Source organism: Rhinatrema bivittatum, chromosome 1, assembly GCF_901001135.1.
Source record: "Rhinatrema bivittatum chromosome 1, aRhiBiv1.1, whole genome shotgun sequence".
Lineage (NCBI taxonomy): Eukaryota > Metazoa > Chordata > Amphibia > Gymnophiona > Rhinatrematidae > Rhinatrema > Rhinatrema bivittatum.
In genome coordinates, this window is record NC_042615.1 from 704,689,282 (window position 1) to 704,705,712 (window position 16,431).

Genomic DNA, 16,431 nt, shown 5'->3' on the forward strand with positions numbered 1-16,431 from the left:
AACCGACGATTTCAATGTGTTATCCACTATGACGCTGCACTGATGCATTGGAGCCTCCGCTTGATGCTTGCTGTAATCAGTACTTGGCATGAATTTTTGGAGACCTTGCTGAACAACAGGAGAGACCAAGTCTTGGCTTCACTCTCAGGTCTACTCTTGAAATGAAGCAAGGGAGAAGTTGAAGAGCTCTTGTGCAAAGATGTGCCACCAGCATGACTGTAGTCAAATTTCTGTGTTGTATGATGAGCTTTCGAGACCAGCTTCTTGGAAGTGGACTTTGGTCCCAGAAGGATAGAGCTTCTAATGAACCTAATTGCTCTAGGTAGCATCCTGGAGCAGATTTCATAGCCATCATTGCCATGGTCCTTCCCAAATAAGGTGTGACATTCTTTGTGCCTTTGAGTGATGGACATTTTTCACATGCAACTGAGACTAATATGAAGCCAATGACCTACTTCTCTGACATGGTGAAAAACTGAGAGAAAAAGACCTCTGCCCGACCAACACTCCATATCCTGCTGAAAAATATCAGGGGCAATTCAGCAACATTAAAGGTGACAAAGATTAATGAAGGCTGAAAGCTTAAATAGGAAACTATGAAGGAAAACAAAAAAAAAATTATTGGCTGAGGCCAGGAAAAAAATAGCATGAACACTAAAGAAACAGTCTGCTAGGAAATCATACCACTGAACTGCCGAAAAAGGGAAACAGAGTGGCTATGAAATCACAGTATTGCAAGACGACCTATGCATGCGAAGTAAATAATGCCAGTCTTTGCCAAAAAGCTCTGACAAGTTCAGTCTACTCATTGCCATCCAAGGTCACATGACCCTCTTATAAGGCTGGTGAACCTCCTTGTCTCCAGGGAAGCTAATTAATGCTAGCTTTACAATTTTTGGTTCCATTGTGGCATAAATAATATAATCTTATGGGCAGTCTTACGCTAAGCATAAGAAATAATAAAATACATATCCTCGTATTTAGATATAACATTCCCACATAAAGTCTGTAATAAATTGATTTAAACGGAAAGTTTCTAATATTGATTCACATATTTTGTCTTCACATAAAGTATTTAATATTTTCAGCTTTATCGTGTATCTGAACCCTAAATTGCTAAAGTGCATTCAGTTAAACCCCAGAGAAATTATTCTGGCACTTGAGCTTTAGAAACCAATCAGTTTTCATGATACTCAAACCTTTAGAACAGTGTTAGTTTGTATATTCTTTGAGTAATCTCAAGTTATGCCTGTTATCTGGCAACTACTGAGTGCACTTTTGCAATTCTACAACCCAAATCCTATCGACATGGACAGATTTATGTAACTGTCACAGTAATTAAGAAATTAACTAGGGATTGTCATAAAATACAAATGGAATTTAAGGCAGATACACTGTGATGTTCAAGATTTATGCCTTGCATGACCATAAACCCTGAATTATCCAATTCCAGTTACCCACTGAACCTTTCCAAATAAGTCCATTAAACTGGTTACTAGGAACACTTTAGAATGTAATCCTGGGACCTGCAACAAACCTTGTCCATGAAGGACAGGCGACTAAATACTAAATTTGAGATGCCAGTGTCAAACTAATTCTGATGTATTTTGTATTATTCCCTAGTTTTGAATCCAAGACAAGTTATAAAAAAGTGTCCTGCACAAGTTTTTAAACTTTCCATAGAGAGCTGTCTCCCACACAGATACACACACATTCAAAACTTGCAAAAAATAAAGAGATCAAACACTTGCCAGCTTCAGTGAAAGCTAATAAGTAATTGAACAGGACAGAGATTAACATTACGGAAGAATGACTGAAATACCAACCTTCTGCACAGGGCACAACTATCAGAGCTCTGTCAATAAAAACCGTGTTAGTTAGATGCTGGGCCACACCAACACTCGCAGGATCACGATACTTAATATAACATACTTTGGAGGAAAATGCAAGAGGTGCGTTGCTGCAAGATAAAAGGAAGAACAATTAGTCTTGGGAACATGTTTTCAGTTTGCATTCATTCACAAAAAGTCCTTTCCTGATACACAGGCAATAGTTTAAGACATCCACTGTTAGCAGGTTGAGCTCTTGCAGTTTTTCTCATGAGTATAATAAACCGTACAATCTCAAGTGAGAAGCTATAAGTCTGCAGGTAAAGCGCTAGGCATATCTAATGAGCTTAATACAAAAACTAGAGCAGGTCAAACTGCTATATAGTGGAAGTCCTCAAATATTCTTTGCTGACACAAATTACATTGTGTATCAAAGTAGCTTCTGCCAAATCAATTTAACTAATGTGAACACATTATCACTGGTGAAAATAATATATATATATGAATTAATTGAGTTAATAGTTTTGACCATTTCTGCAAAAATTGCATTTCTAAGTTCTGACATACTAAGGACACAAGAGAGACTACTCGTCATGAAAAGATGAGTACAATGAAAAATAAGCACATATACCAGAGGAAAGAGATAACGGAAACAGTACTTTGACATTTAAGTTTTGAAAAGACAACAGTGATCTCCATTTACTGATCCTTTCATCTGACAGGAAATATGGATTTTACATATAAAGCAAGCATGCTTACTTCTAAAAGGGCTCTCTCTAGACAGCAGGATGAATGATCCATAATGCCTAGGTAATGTTATCTGATGGCACCAACAAAGTTTTATGACTCTGATGGAGTCTAATGGCACCAACAAGGTCTTGCTGAGCACATGTGAGGTCGCACATGCACACTGACTCATGAGAGCTGCAGTCTCTTCCAGAGCTAAAGCTTTAGCAAGGTAGTCAAGAGATGGGAACTAAGTATGGCTGTAAGGGATGTGTATTCTTTTAAAACAAATGGGCTTTCCAAAATGAATAAGACCTCAATCATTTTTTTCAGGGGTCTCTGAAACAAATGGAGGAGGTCCCCCAAAATTAAACAAATCTTATTTGTTTTCTTCCCTATTCATTTCTATGGGTCATTAAAGTTTATGGCCCATAGAAACCAATGGGGAGAAGGTATTAGTAATTGTTACTAACTAGAAAGTTAGTGGCCAGCCTTCCCAGTGAGTCATATATGAGGCATTGAGCTATGTCAAGAAAACCACAGTATGCCCTTTAAGGAGCTTGCTCAAACAAATGGTAATAGAACTCATGACCTAGTGCTCAGAAACGGGGATAATTTCTCTACATATATTAGAGATGCCCATATGAACTCCGGTGATCAGATGGTATGCTTTAATATCACAAGATACAGATAAATCACGTCTACCAGATTTTTTAATTTGAAAAATATGGAATTTCAGAGTCACGTGATGCGCTGACGATAGAAAGACTTAGTGGTGACAAGCTCCCTCCGCGATAATTATATTTGGTTAAATAAATTTGGTTTCCCGCACTAAAGGAAGTGACTTAAGAGGAGAATGTCCAAGAAATCAATTCCTGTGCAGATAAAAATGAAAAAAAGCAAAGAACAGCAGCAAAAACTGGAACATAAAGGAGAGCCTGCAGGAGAAACAGACTCAGAGGAAGAGTGGCCTGCCCTGCCGAGTTCTAGAATTCAGTACAGGAAATGTTTGAACAGTTTTCAAAAAGAATTATGGGCAGATATTACCACGAAGTTAGTGGTGGTTGTCAAAAAAGTGGCAACATTGGTATCCTCAGTTAATGAAAATGCAATACAGATCAGAGGTGGAGGACCAGATAATGACAATCGAGATGCCAGCAACGAAATCGTGAGTGAAAACAGAAGCACTAGAGAGGAAGTATGAAGTCTTAATGGAGAAGCTGGACAACGTAGAAAATCATGGGTGGAGAAAAAAATATTAGAATTGTCAGTTTTCAGAAGACAAAGAAGGGGAAGGATCTGGTACAGTTCTTCTCAAAATGGCTGCCAGAGATACTAGGAAAGGAGTATAAGAAAAGCCTTGTAAAAACTGAGTGGGCTCATCAAGCCTTGGTGGCCCCACCGGCACCAGGAGGCCACATGCGGTAATCTAGCTGCACAGATAAGTAGGAACAAACTTAGACTGTAAGCCCTCTGGGGATAAGAAAATTCCTATAGTACCTGAATGTAATCCACTTTGAAGCGCTGAAAAAAGTGTGAAAAGTGAAATATACATCTAAAATAAATAAAAATTAAATAGATAAAGCACAGATCATGGAAAAGGCTCGACAGCAAAGAGAAATTCTCCATAAGGGGAAAGGAATCTTCATTTTCCAGAATTTCTCTCAGACTGTGCAAAAACAAAGAGCAACATTTCAGGAAGTAAAGCACGCGCTGAGGGAAAGAAATATGCCATATGTAATGTTATACCCTGCTCATCTCAGGTTCACTAGAGGTAAAACGCTACATATCTTGAGACAGTGGAAGCAGTAAAGGGTCTGCCTAATCCTTAAAAATATTGGTCACAAGCTGACCAATATTTTGGAAGCAGGAGGCCATTCTGAGATATGGAGGGTGATCACCAGGAAGCAAAATGGACCAAGATTTAATTTACATAAGAAATTACTTGTTGGCAATGTTTTATTTTTCGGACTTGCCTTTTTTTTTTTTTTCAGGACCTGCGTATGTTTTTTCCCCCAATATTGAAAGATGTACCAGGATGTCGGAGTTGGAGCTTGCTGATGGGCGCTGAGGGAGTCCTGCATCTCTGAGCATCTCAGTTAAGGGTTAATAACCTGGATCACAGACATATCCAATTTAAAACATTTTTTGATATACAAAGGTATCGTTCTGCAGTGCGAGTACACCACAGTATTGGAGTGCAATGAACAGATGGGATAGATGGAGACGGAAACTGACCCAGAATCCTCTGCTATCTTAGCCTTTCTGGCTATGTGAAATTTAAATGCCCTACTGAGCCTGACCTGGAGAAATTCCAAGGACATTTGGACAGCATTTGAAGCTGGCGACAATTTGTTATGTCTAATTATAGGGTCACAAGAGCAGAAGGCAACGATCAGAACCTCAGACTAGAATGTCGATTACAGGGGCATCTGTAAACACAGCCTAAGATATGAAGATTGCCCTGAGCAAGATTTTAACAGAACAAAGGATTATCTAAAGAGTGATGGTAAATGGGCCCCAACTTGGAGAACTGGCCAGGGTAATTTAGGGATAATTTATCATACTGTTGACATGGCAACCTATGTAAATGATACTCCAGATGATCATGCAACTTAAGAATTTCTGACCTAGTACTGTATTGTATTTTACCTATAAAAGAAGGATCAATTCATGTATACAGATGAGATACTGGTTGGTCAGTTTGTCAGAACTGGCAGCCAGCAGCTCCCAAGAATACTTATATTGCTCAATAAAAAAATTACACTTTCTACAAAATCTAAGTATAGTATTCTTGTGACCATAGAGAAGCGCCATAAGCGTGTTTGGCGCTTAACATTTTACCATCTTGTTTTAAGCAACCAAACTACGCAGGAAGATTCCCAGATCCTGCACAGGAATGTGCTAATCTTGTTTGTATTTAATGTACTTGGGGGTTTGTTTTTTTTATATATTTTGATTTTCGGGAGAGGGGGGGTTGTTTTTATTGTTGCTTTGGTTGTATATTAGCTCCAGATGAAAGTTGCTTCTCTGGACAGATTGTTGCTCTCTGGAGACTGCAGCTTGAGTTCTGCAGAGAAAGTTGAAATACTTGGGAGTGTTGGAGGATAATCCATGCTATCTAGAGCTGTAGAGTGTGGGAGAAAAGAGGTGTGGGGGAAGGTAGGGAGTGGGACTGGAAGAGAGAGTTGATGGTTTAGTAGGGAAAGGAGGGGGAGGTTAAATGGAAGGAAAGCTTAAGGGGCAGACGGGTGGTTGGGGTTGTGATAAACAAAGATATCAGAAAATGGAAAGGTCGAGGTGACAAAACAGGAGTGAATTGGAATGTACAAGCAGGGAGCTTTGCAGTAGTGCCATCCGACTATTTTGGTCTTTTTCTGCCATCATTACTATGTTATGTATGTTACACATAACATCTTGTTCATTGATTTTAATAAAGTGAGCAAATGGCTGTCTTGCAAATTGTTTCTTTAAACGTGCAGAGGACATCTACACTGGTAAGGAAGACCAAAATAATTAAATATTTAAAGAAGGATGCAGCAATTGCCTCCTGCAGGAAACACACTTGATACCTCAGGAACATGATAAATTAAAAAGCAGCTGAGTGCATCTTTTTCATCTAAATGTATTATTATTATTATTTTAATTTTTTATATACCGGCATTCGCGATGGGAGTCGCATCATGTCGGTTTACAATTAACAGGGTGTGACAAGAGGCGAAAAAAACTTTGAACATTAACATGTGATAAAAAGAAGAAATAGCAGTTACAATAAAACAGGGACATAATGCAACTTGGAATGTAATGAAAGCGATAGAAAATTAACAATGAGATAAAAGAGTAACAAGGTAATATAATAAAAGCAAATATAATAAAAGCAAAATAAAACCTGCCCATTTAAATGAGAAATAACATTATGGAGTTGTCAAAGTTTATGTTTACCCTGAGGGGAGGTCTAAGTTGATTTGGTTGAGAGAAAGTTCAATTTGTGTCTGGAAAGGCTTTCATAAATAACCAGGTTTTGAGTCTTTTTCTAAATGTAGGAAGGCAGGGTTCCTGTCTCAGTTCTGGTGGGATGGAGTTCCACAAAGTAGGTCCTGCAGCAGAGAAAGCCCTGTCTCTGAGCGTCGTATGGTGAAAGGTTTTGGCAGGTGGAACCTGTAGTGAATCTCTGTAGGACTCTCTGATAGGTCTGGTAGAGGTATGTTTTTTAAATGGTATTTGTAAATGTAGAGGTGTATGCATTTTAATTCATAAGAGACTTTGCCATTCCAGGTTAATAGAATATGTTGTGATCCTGAGGGACGTTATGTATTTTATATGGACAGCAAATTACATTGGTCAATGTGTATAGTCCCAATATAGGACAGTCTACTTTTTTTTTAATAAGCTAAGTGGAGTCCTGGCTGGATATGATGGCACTAGACTCAGTGTGGGAGGTGATTGGAATTTTAGCCCAGGTCCTAGAATGGATAGATTGAGAAACACAGGTTATCAGGGGGATCAGGGAGGAGGATTCCGGAACATAATGCTACTCTAATTTGGAGGATGTGCTGAGAACTAGAAACCCAACAGGTAGAAATTATACGTATTTCTCACCTCGACATTAGACTTACAGTCGGCTAGACTATTTTGTATGTAACTAGGGGATATCTGTAGATACAGATATTCTAACCAGTACCATCTCAGACCATCATGAGGTGATGGCACATTTTAGTCTAAGTGGAGGGGTAAGGTCTGACAGGGGTTGGAGTTTAAATGGAGCATTGTTGGGGCAGGCGGCCTTCAGAGAAAGGATTGCTGAGGTGATCAATGATTTTCAGGTACACAATCCTCCCTCTGAATATAATTCTTCATTAATGTGGGAAGCTATGAAGGTGGTGGTTAGAAGGCACACGATTTTGTATGCCAGCCATCAAAATAGAGAAAGACGGACTAAACAGTTAGAAAAACAAATTACTCAATTAGAGAATAAACATAGTCTAACTAGGGTTAAACTAAAGGAATTGCAAATTTGTAATATAGAAAAGCCAATGTGGTTTATGAAGCAAAAGTATTATCGGGGGGGGAGCAAAGTCATTAATGGCAAAAGAGATAAAGGTTAAAAAAGGGTAGACTGCAATTTATGGCATCAGAGACGAGAAGGGAGACCTCAAAAGAATCCCATCTAACATTAATGGACTGTTTGCAACACACTTTGCTAAGTTCCATCAGGCACAGTTAAGAGCTGGAGGAGAAACAGATGAATGCATTTCTGGATCCCTTGAACCTACCTAAACTGGAAGAGAAGGGGGTTTTGATTTTATTTTTTCCAGAGGATGTGACAGAGGAAGTAATAAGAGTAATTAAATCTTTGGCTGGGGGAAGACTCCAGGACCAGATGTTTTCTACTGAAGTATTATAAGGCCTTTTTAGAAAAGTTGGTCTCACAGTTATGTTCTGTTTAATTACTTTCGTTCTCCAGGAGCCAGAACAGGAACCTTTTTTTGAGGCCAAGATAGTGCTTATACCAGAACTTGGTAAAGATCCTCTGGAATATGCTTCATACAGGCCCATCTCCCTTATAAATATGGACATGAAGATATTAGCAAAGGTTTTGCTGTTCAGGCTCAAGGATGCTATGCCCCATTCGGTCCATCTTGACCAAACGGGATTTATAAAAGGGGTGCTCCTCTGTGAACACTCGGTGGTTACTAAATTTAATGCATTTAGCCACTAAAAATGCTACTGCAGGAGCGGTAATTTCAATAGATGCAGACAAGGCCCTTGACAGGGTACCATGGCCTTATTTGTTCTCTATTTTGCAACACTGATCTACCAGAGAGTTTTATTGAATGGTTGAGGGCTATATATATTCAGTGCCACTGGCAAGGGTGGAATCAAATGAGATTGTATCTGCCCCATTAGTGATCGGAAGGGGGACCAGACAAGGGTGCCCCTTGTCTCCTCTGTTGTTCGATGTTGCCATGGAGCCACTGGCTCATGCAATCAGATGTTCTGAGGATATAAAGTAGTCATCACAAGGTGTCATATGCGGGTGACATTCATATACCTGACTGCTAACAAAATCATTGCCTGCCCTGATGGAGTTAATTGGCAGATTCGGGAAAATTTCTGGGTATGTTAATTACTCAAAATCAGAACTGATGTTGGTAGGTCTTCCCAGGAAAATTCCGCAAGAAGTTGAGCAGTTTCAGAGGGCTAGACAGGGATTTAAATATTTAGGTATCTGGATTTTCAAAAATTACCTCAGTTTATATAACAATAACTATAATCCCAGTATTAAAAAAATAAAGATTGAGCTGAAAGTTGTCTTCTCTGCCCATTTCATTGATGGGTAGAGTGAATCTGGTAAAGATGGCTATATTACCTAGAATGGTATATCCCTTTATGCACTTACCATGCAATGGCCCAGTATCAACACTGAATGCTCTGCGAGGCACAGTTGTCAATTTTATTTGGAAAGGAAAGACACCTAGTGTCAAATATGATACACTGATTAAACTAAGATGTGGGAGGGTTGGGTCTCCCTTATTTACAATAGTATTATTGGGCATGAAGATTAACTTGCTTGCAGAAATGGTTGGGAGTAGATACAGAGCAATCGTGGGTTACTCTGGAAGAGGTGCTAAATATGCCAAGGGAGACTCATGTGAGGATGATCTCTCAATCACCCCATAGTAGTGTACTCCATATGGGTATGGAGACAGGCACAGCACTTGTGGTGCACAGGGGAAGAATCGGGTACATATTTAACATCTTTACTGTGGAATCCACATCTTTCTCCATGCACATTCTCTCCTGATATGGGCTAATGGGAGGTTAATAATTTACATTTTCTGGGGCAGGTCTAGACGGATGGAAGATTTAACAAATTTACTGAATTAATGAGGGAATTCAATATACCTGCAAGTACTAAGTATTTATATGTTCAGTTAAAAAGAGCTCTGGCCCTATGATTGCACTAGCAGAATCACTGGAAGAGAGTGAGGGGATAATCAGCTGTAAATCCAGAACTAGACATTTGATTTGATTAGATCAACTGTTTATGGGACAGAAATTGGAAATGATTTGATTCATAAATGGAATGTAGTGGGTTTTTTGGGTTTTTTTTTGGGGGGGGGGGGGGGAGATGTGTGATTAGAGAGACTGGAAATAAATATGGTTATGGTCTCAAAGTTACAATATGTAATAAAATGTTATGAGCTATTATACAAGCTTTTACATAGAAAGTACCCATGTACCATACACTGGTGTTTTTCGCTAAATTTAACAACAATAATATTTGCTGGAGAGGATGTGGGTAGGTTGGGACCTATACACATATGTGGTTGGGATGTAAGGAGGTGCAATTTTTCTGGACTGAAATGACTGAGTGTATCAAGCGAATCAGCAGCCAACACATGGAAGAGAGTCCGGAATTATATTTGTTGGGTTGCTGGCCCCAAAGAAGAATAATGAGAGGCTACAGGAGCTGGCAGGACATCTTGATGCGGCTCGTTTGACGATCGCACACTGTTGGAAAATTAAACCAAAGGTGCATGAGTGGAGGGCTAAGATGGCTGAAATCGCAGTGATGGAGAAATTGACTTTTATACTAAAAGATAAGCTAGACAGAAATGAGACTCTATGGGGTCCATATTGGGTGTGGTGGTAAAAAGAGCTAGAGGAATAAGTTGAGGATAAGTTACAAAAAGGGGAGGGGGAATTAAGAAGGGAACGTTTATTAGGGAGATTTAGTAGTTGTGATTATGACTAAACAGGATGTTTAACATTTGTACGATTTCTGCATAGTAACGTAATATAGAAAATGTGCTATCACTGTAACGTATGGTGGAAAAATATAAAAACGAAAAATAAAGAGTTTAAAAAAACATGGAATTTGTCCAAATGAGGATGTTTCTGGAGGAAGAACTAAAAGACTGGGAGAAAATGGATTAGGTGGAACAGTGGATTAAATTAAAAGGAGCTAATACAAAGGCAACAAATCTTTACATTAGAAAAGTAAACAAAAATAAGAGGGGAAAAAAAAACCAATCTGTTTCTCAAAGGAGATGGCAGAAAAAATTAAGGCCAAAAAAACAGTGTTGAAGATGTATAAAGGATCCCAAAAAAAAAAAGAACACAGGGAAGAAAACCGGATGAAACTTAGGGAAACCAAGAAAGAAATCAGGAAAGCAAAAGGTCAAGCGGAAGAAAAGATCGTCAAAGAGGTAAAGTGAGGTGACAAAATATTTTTCAGATATATCAGAGAAAGAAGGGAGGCCTGAAAGGGTACAGAGAATTTGAAAGGTGACAAGGAACAATGTGTGGAGAGAGATGAAGAAATGGCAGAAATATTAAATACTTTAGGTGTTCACTAAAGAAAACCCTGGTGCAGGACCATTGCTGGTTGGTTGAGAAGACCATAGATAATGGTGCAGTAGACAGAAGAGAATCTATGGGAAACAAAGTGGTCAAGGCCATGGGGCCAGATGAGGTACATCCTAGGATACCGAGGGAGCTCAGAGATGTGCTGGCAGTTCCACTGAAAAAACTGTTCAAGAGAACCCTAGAAACAGGAGTGATGCCACATGACTGAAGAAGAGCCTCTCTGCTAACACAAGAGTGTTAGCAGAGAAGAGGCTGGAAACTGTAGGCTGCTTAGCCTCACCTTGATGGGGTAATATTAATAGAAAATCTGCTGAAGGAAAGGATAGTGAATTATCTACACACTGGTGTGTTGCTGGACCGAAAGCAGCATGGATACTCTAGGGGAAGGTTCTGTAAGAAATCAGAATACGTTTTTTTTGATTGGGTGACTAAAGAATAGGATCTAGGAAGAGTGTTCAATGTGATTTACTTGGATGTCAGCAAAGCTTTTGATACAGTCCCGCATAAGAGGCTCATGAATACAATAAGAAGCTTGGGACTCAGCGCCAAGGTGCTGGAGTGGGTTACAAACAAACAATGATTAACAGGAGTCAGCATGTAAAGGTAAATGGAACCAATTCTGAAGACAGAACAGTGTTAAGTGGAGTACCATAAGGATCGGTTTTGGGACCGATTCTTTCAATACCTTTGTGAGTGACATTGCAGAAAGGATAGAAAGTAAAGTTTGTCTATTTGCGGATGATACTAAGATCTGCGAGTGTGTACATGCTGAAGGAGTAGAGAGAATGAAATGTGATTTAAGAAAGCTTAGAGAGTGGTCAAAGGTTTGGCAGCTGGGATTCAACACTAAAGTGCAGAGTCATTCATTGATCTGGGGTGCAGTAATCCAAAAGAGCTGTATGTGATGGGGGGTGAAAGATTAATGTACATGGACTGGGAGAAGGGCCTTGGAGTGACTGTGTCTTGCGATCTGAAGGCAGCAAAGCAATGTGACAAGGTGATTTCTAAAACCAGAAGAATATTGGGCTGCACAGAGAAAGGAAATCAGTAAGAAAAAGGCAATAATGCCCTTGTACAGGTCATTGGTGAAACTTTATCTGGAGGACGGAGGCGATCCAGAGAAGGGTGACCAAAATGATGTGGCATCTGTATTGGAAGACTTATGAAAAGAGGCTGAAGGATCTGAATATGTATAATCTGGAAGAGAAGAGGTGCAATGAAGATATAATATACACCTTCAGATGCCTGAAAGTTTTTAATGATATATGGTCCTCTAACCTTTTCCGTTGGAAAGCTAACAGCAGAAATAGGGATCACGAAATTAAACTCCAGGGGGGGATAACTCTGAACCAACATCAGGAAATATTTTTTCACAGAGAGATTGGTATATGCCTGGAATGCACTTCCGGAAGAGGTAGTGAAGCTGAAAACAGTAAATGAATTCAAAAAGGCATGTGATAAACACTGTGGATCCCTAAAGGCTAGAGATGGAAATGAAGGAAAAGGTGCATGGGAGTAACCTGCATGGAGCAGCAGCTACTTCCCTTAACAGAAGACATGGGAATTACTACCCTTAACCAAATAGCTTTCATGATTTTGACGGAACTGCAATATTGCTCTCCGCTCAGATGGCGGGAGGAAAAAAGGGGAATAAGATTCAGATAACAGCTAACACTGGGCCCTGACTTTTATTGTCCAGGGTTTTAATATGCAGACATTAGGGGAAAAGCACAGGACTGCTTCTATGGCCAAGTCCAAAAGTAAAGCACATTTGAGCAGCATTGTCTGAATTATCACGAAGGCTGCTCACCCTATAAAAAGTGTTAGAAGTAATTTTGTTATGGATTTGAGTCTCTTTGGTTTTGATTTTTAATATTACTACCAAAATGACAGGGGAGTCTCCATCAAATGACTTATGAGGAGAGGTTGAAAGACCTAAATACGTATACCCTAGAAGAGAGGATTTGCACGAGTGATATGATTCAGACCTTCAGATACTAAGCGTTTTAAGCGCATAACAAAGGTTTTAATGATGCACAATCGACAAACCTTTTTCGTTGGAAATAAAATCAGTAGAACTAGGGGTCATATAATGAAATTCCAGGGAGGATGACTCAGAACCAACGTCAGGAAATATTTCTTCACGGAGAGGGTGGTGGATGCCTGGAATGCCCTTCCAAAGGAGGAGGTGAAGACAAAAAACAGTGAAAGATTTCAAAGGGGCATGGGATATACAGTGTGGATCCCTAAAGGCTAAAGGATGGAAATGAAGAAAAGAGTGCATGGGGGGTAACTTGCTGTGATGATTACTGCCTTTTACCAAAAAGCTTTCATACTGTTGATGCAACTCCATTACTGCTCTCTACTTCAATGGCAGGGGGAAAAAGAGGAAAAGGGTAATTAGATTCAGACAGCAACCAACAAGGACACTGAATTTTATGGTCTAGGAAAACAAATAAGCATGGGGTAACTTGCTGATGCGGCCAATACTACTCTTAACCAATAAGCCTGATACTTTGGTTGCAACTCCATCACTGCTCTTCTCTATTTCAACGGCAAGAGGAAACGGGGAATGGACTCAGACTTCAACCAACAAGGGCCCTGACTTTGATAGTCTGGGAAACTGATAAGTTTGGGATGACCTATATGGAGCGGCAGATGCTACCATACGCTTGCTGGGCAGACTGGATGGACCATTTGGTTCCTTTTCTGCTGTCACTTCTATGTTTCTATGTTAACAAAAGGCCTGGGAGTAACAGTGATCTTGAAGACTGACTACAATATGTTCTGTGCAAAGGTTGCTGTAACCTGTCACCTCTCCTGCTTTGTTCCCCCCCCCCCCCCCTTTCATGGTGCCTTAAGATGCTGCTGCCACTTTTGGTGCAGGTTAGCCTCTCATGATGCCATCAAGAGTTCATGTCACTGTTACTGGTGCCCTCTTTTGGAGCCTTAGCGTGTTCTTGCCATACTAGCTTTCTTCTTTGCTCCTCTGATGATGCCTTGGAGAACTGCCAATGCTGGTACCCCTTTGCCCATTTATGGAGCACTAGGCTCTTCATGCCAGTGTTAGTGCCACTTTGCCACAATCTAGGAAGCGTAGAGTTCTTTTCTCCTTCTGATATCTTCCCATAATGCTTTCCCCACTGACTTTAATGGCAAATGAAAAACAAATCAAATGAAAAAAATGAATACTTTTTTTTAAAACTAAATTGGAACTAAACTAAACTAAACTGAATTGGAATCCCCACAAAATGAATGGATGAAACAATTTTTTTCTTCACCACATTTCTAATGGATGATTCATCCTGCTGTCTATGAAGAATCCTGTTTACAGGTAAGCAAACTTGTTTTCTCCATCAAGCAGCAGGTATAAATCAGCCATGTGTGTGGAGTCTGCAGCTGAACGTTGCATTGCAGAGCAATACTCCAAACATCCCCACAAGGAGAGAACTAGTGAACAAATTGCACAGAACTGCTGAGACAGTATCAAGGCGTGAAGGTATGAACAGGTAGCAGCTTTGCATATGTCTTCAGTGGAAATGGCCTGAAAATGAACAACTGAAGTCACCATGGTTCTCACTTGAGTCTTGACATTCTGCAATCTGTACGCCAGCCAGTGAATAATAATGTGCAATACTGTCCACTAACCAACTGGATAGAGTGACTGGCAAATGCCCTTCCCAATTTACTGGTATCAAAGGACACAAACAATTAAGAAGATTGATGGTGAATTAGAGTCCTCCTTAGGTAGTATTCCAGGGCTCCGTACAATCCAAACAGCGTTCTTTCTGCACATGCAATCTTGGAAAGAACAATGGCAGCACAATAATTTGGTTAATCCAGAATGCAGACTCCACTTTTAGAAGGAACTTAGGGCAAGTTTGCAGAACAATACTATTGTGAAAAAAATGCAGGTATGGTAAAACAGAGTTGCATATCTGTATCTGGTGTTCTTCTGGGACAGCAGGATGTTAGTCTTCACATGTGGGTGACATCAGATGGAGCCCGGCTTGGAAAACTTCTGTCAAAGTTTGTAGAACTTTGACTAGGCTCACTGAGCATGCCCAGCGTGCCACTATCTACACGGGGTCCCTTTTCAGTCTTGTAACAGAATTTACGAAAAAATAAAACAAACATTGTCCTCAGGAAACCAGCCCACCACCCCATGGAGCTGGGTTTCTCCAAACATTCTGCTGTCCTAGGAGAACACCTGTTACAGGTAAGCAACTCTGCTTTCTCCTAGGACAAACAGGATGGTAGTCCTCACATGTGGGAGAAATACCTAGTTTCAGGCTGTTCCCATATGTGCAAGGGACACACAGCACTTAACTAGGTGTCAACGGGCACAACAAACTAGTGCTGGTGGCAACAGAGGGAGTCAGCCTGAACAAGGGGTATAAGGTCAGAAGAGTTGGGTTTAGTTACTGAAAAGGTTTTGTAGGACCGACTGACCGAAATGGCTGTCACGTCGACCTTCTCTGTCCAAACAGTAATTGAGAAGCACAAGTATGGAAGGAACTCCATGTTGCAGCTCTGCAAATTTCATCCAAGGGACTGTAATCAAGTGGGCCACCGAAGCTGCCATGGCCTGTATGGCGTGAGCCTTGTAACAATCCCCCAGCTGTTGATCTGCCTGCGCATAGCAGAAAGAGATGAAGTCTGCAAGCCAGTTGGACAAGGTTTGCTTCGATACAGCAACACCCAATCTATTTTTGTCGAAAGAAATGAAGAGTTGCATAGATTGTCTGTGGCCTGCTGTTCGTTCTGAGTAGAAGACTAGGGCCCTTTTGCAATCTAGGCTACGCAGAGTTCGCTTACTCCGGTGCGAATGACGCTTAGGAAAGAAGGTTGGTAAGACAATGGACTGATTAATGTGGAAATCAGTCACCACCTTTGGTAGGAACTTCAGGTGTGTGCAAAGAACCACCCTATCATGGAAGAACTTTGTGTAGGGTAGATATGACACCAACAACTGAAGTTCGCTGATCTTGCTTGCAGAGGTGACTGCTACCAAAAAAATTGATATTCCAGGTCAGGTACTTCAGGTCACATGAGCGCAAAGGCTCAAAGGGAGCCTTCATCAGGTGGGCCAAGACCATGTTGAGGTCCCAGGAAACCATACGGGGTCTGAGAGGCGGTTTGAAGCTGGAAGAGACCTCACATGAAACGACCCACAACAAGCTGTGCCGAGATGAGTGATCCATCCACCCCCTTGGTGGTAGGCTCTAATTGCACTGAGGTGCACTCTCACAGAGGCGGTTTTCAAGCCAGCGCCCGAGAGGTGCAGAGGTAATCCAACAGCTTGGAGGTGAAACAGGAGAACAGGTTCAACCCTTGGCTGCCACACCACGCTGAAAATCTCTTCTACTTCAGGCCATAAGACTTCCTAGCAGAAGGCTTTCTGGACTCCAATAGGACCCAGGAAACTCCCTCTGAGAGATTCAGGGGCTGCAAGGTCACCCTTTCAACATCCAGGCTGTGAGGAACAAGGGCTGGAGGTTGG

The 16,431-nt window shown here is 40.6% G+C and overlaps 1 protein-coding gene across 2 annotated transcripts in view; it reads right to left on the reverse strand.

Moving 5' to 3' along the window:
- Positions 1 to 16,431, reverse strand: part of SREK1 (splicing regulatory glutamic acid and lysine rich protein 1) — a 323,133-nt gene that overhangs the window by 253,464 nt on the left and 53,238 nt on the right. For both annotated transcript variants that reach the window (XM_029575998.1, XM_029575991.1), the window contains exon 2: positions 1,827 to 1,960. In XM_029575998.1, the coding sequence (XP_029431858.1) occupies positions 1,827 to 1,960 (134 nt within the window). The remainder of the gene's footprint in view (positions 1 to 1,826; positions 1,961 to 16,431) is intronic.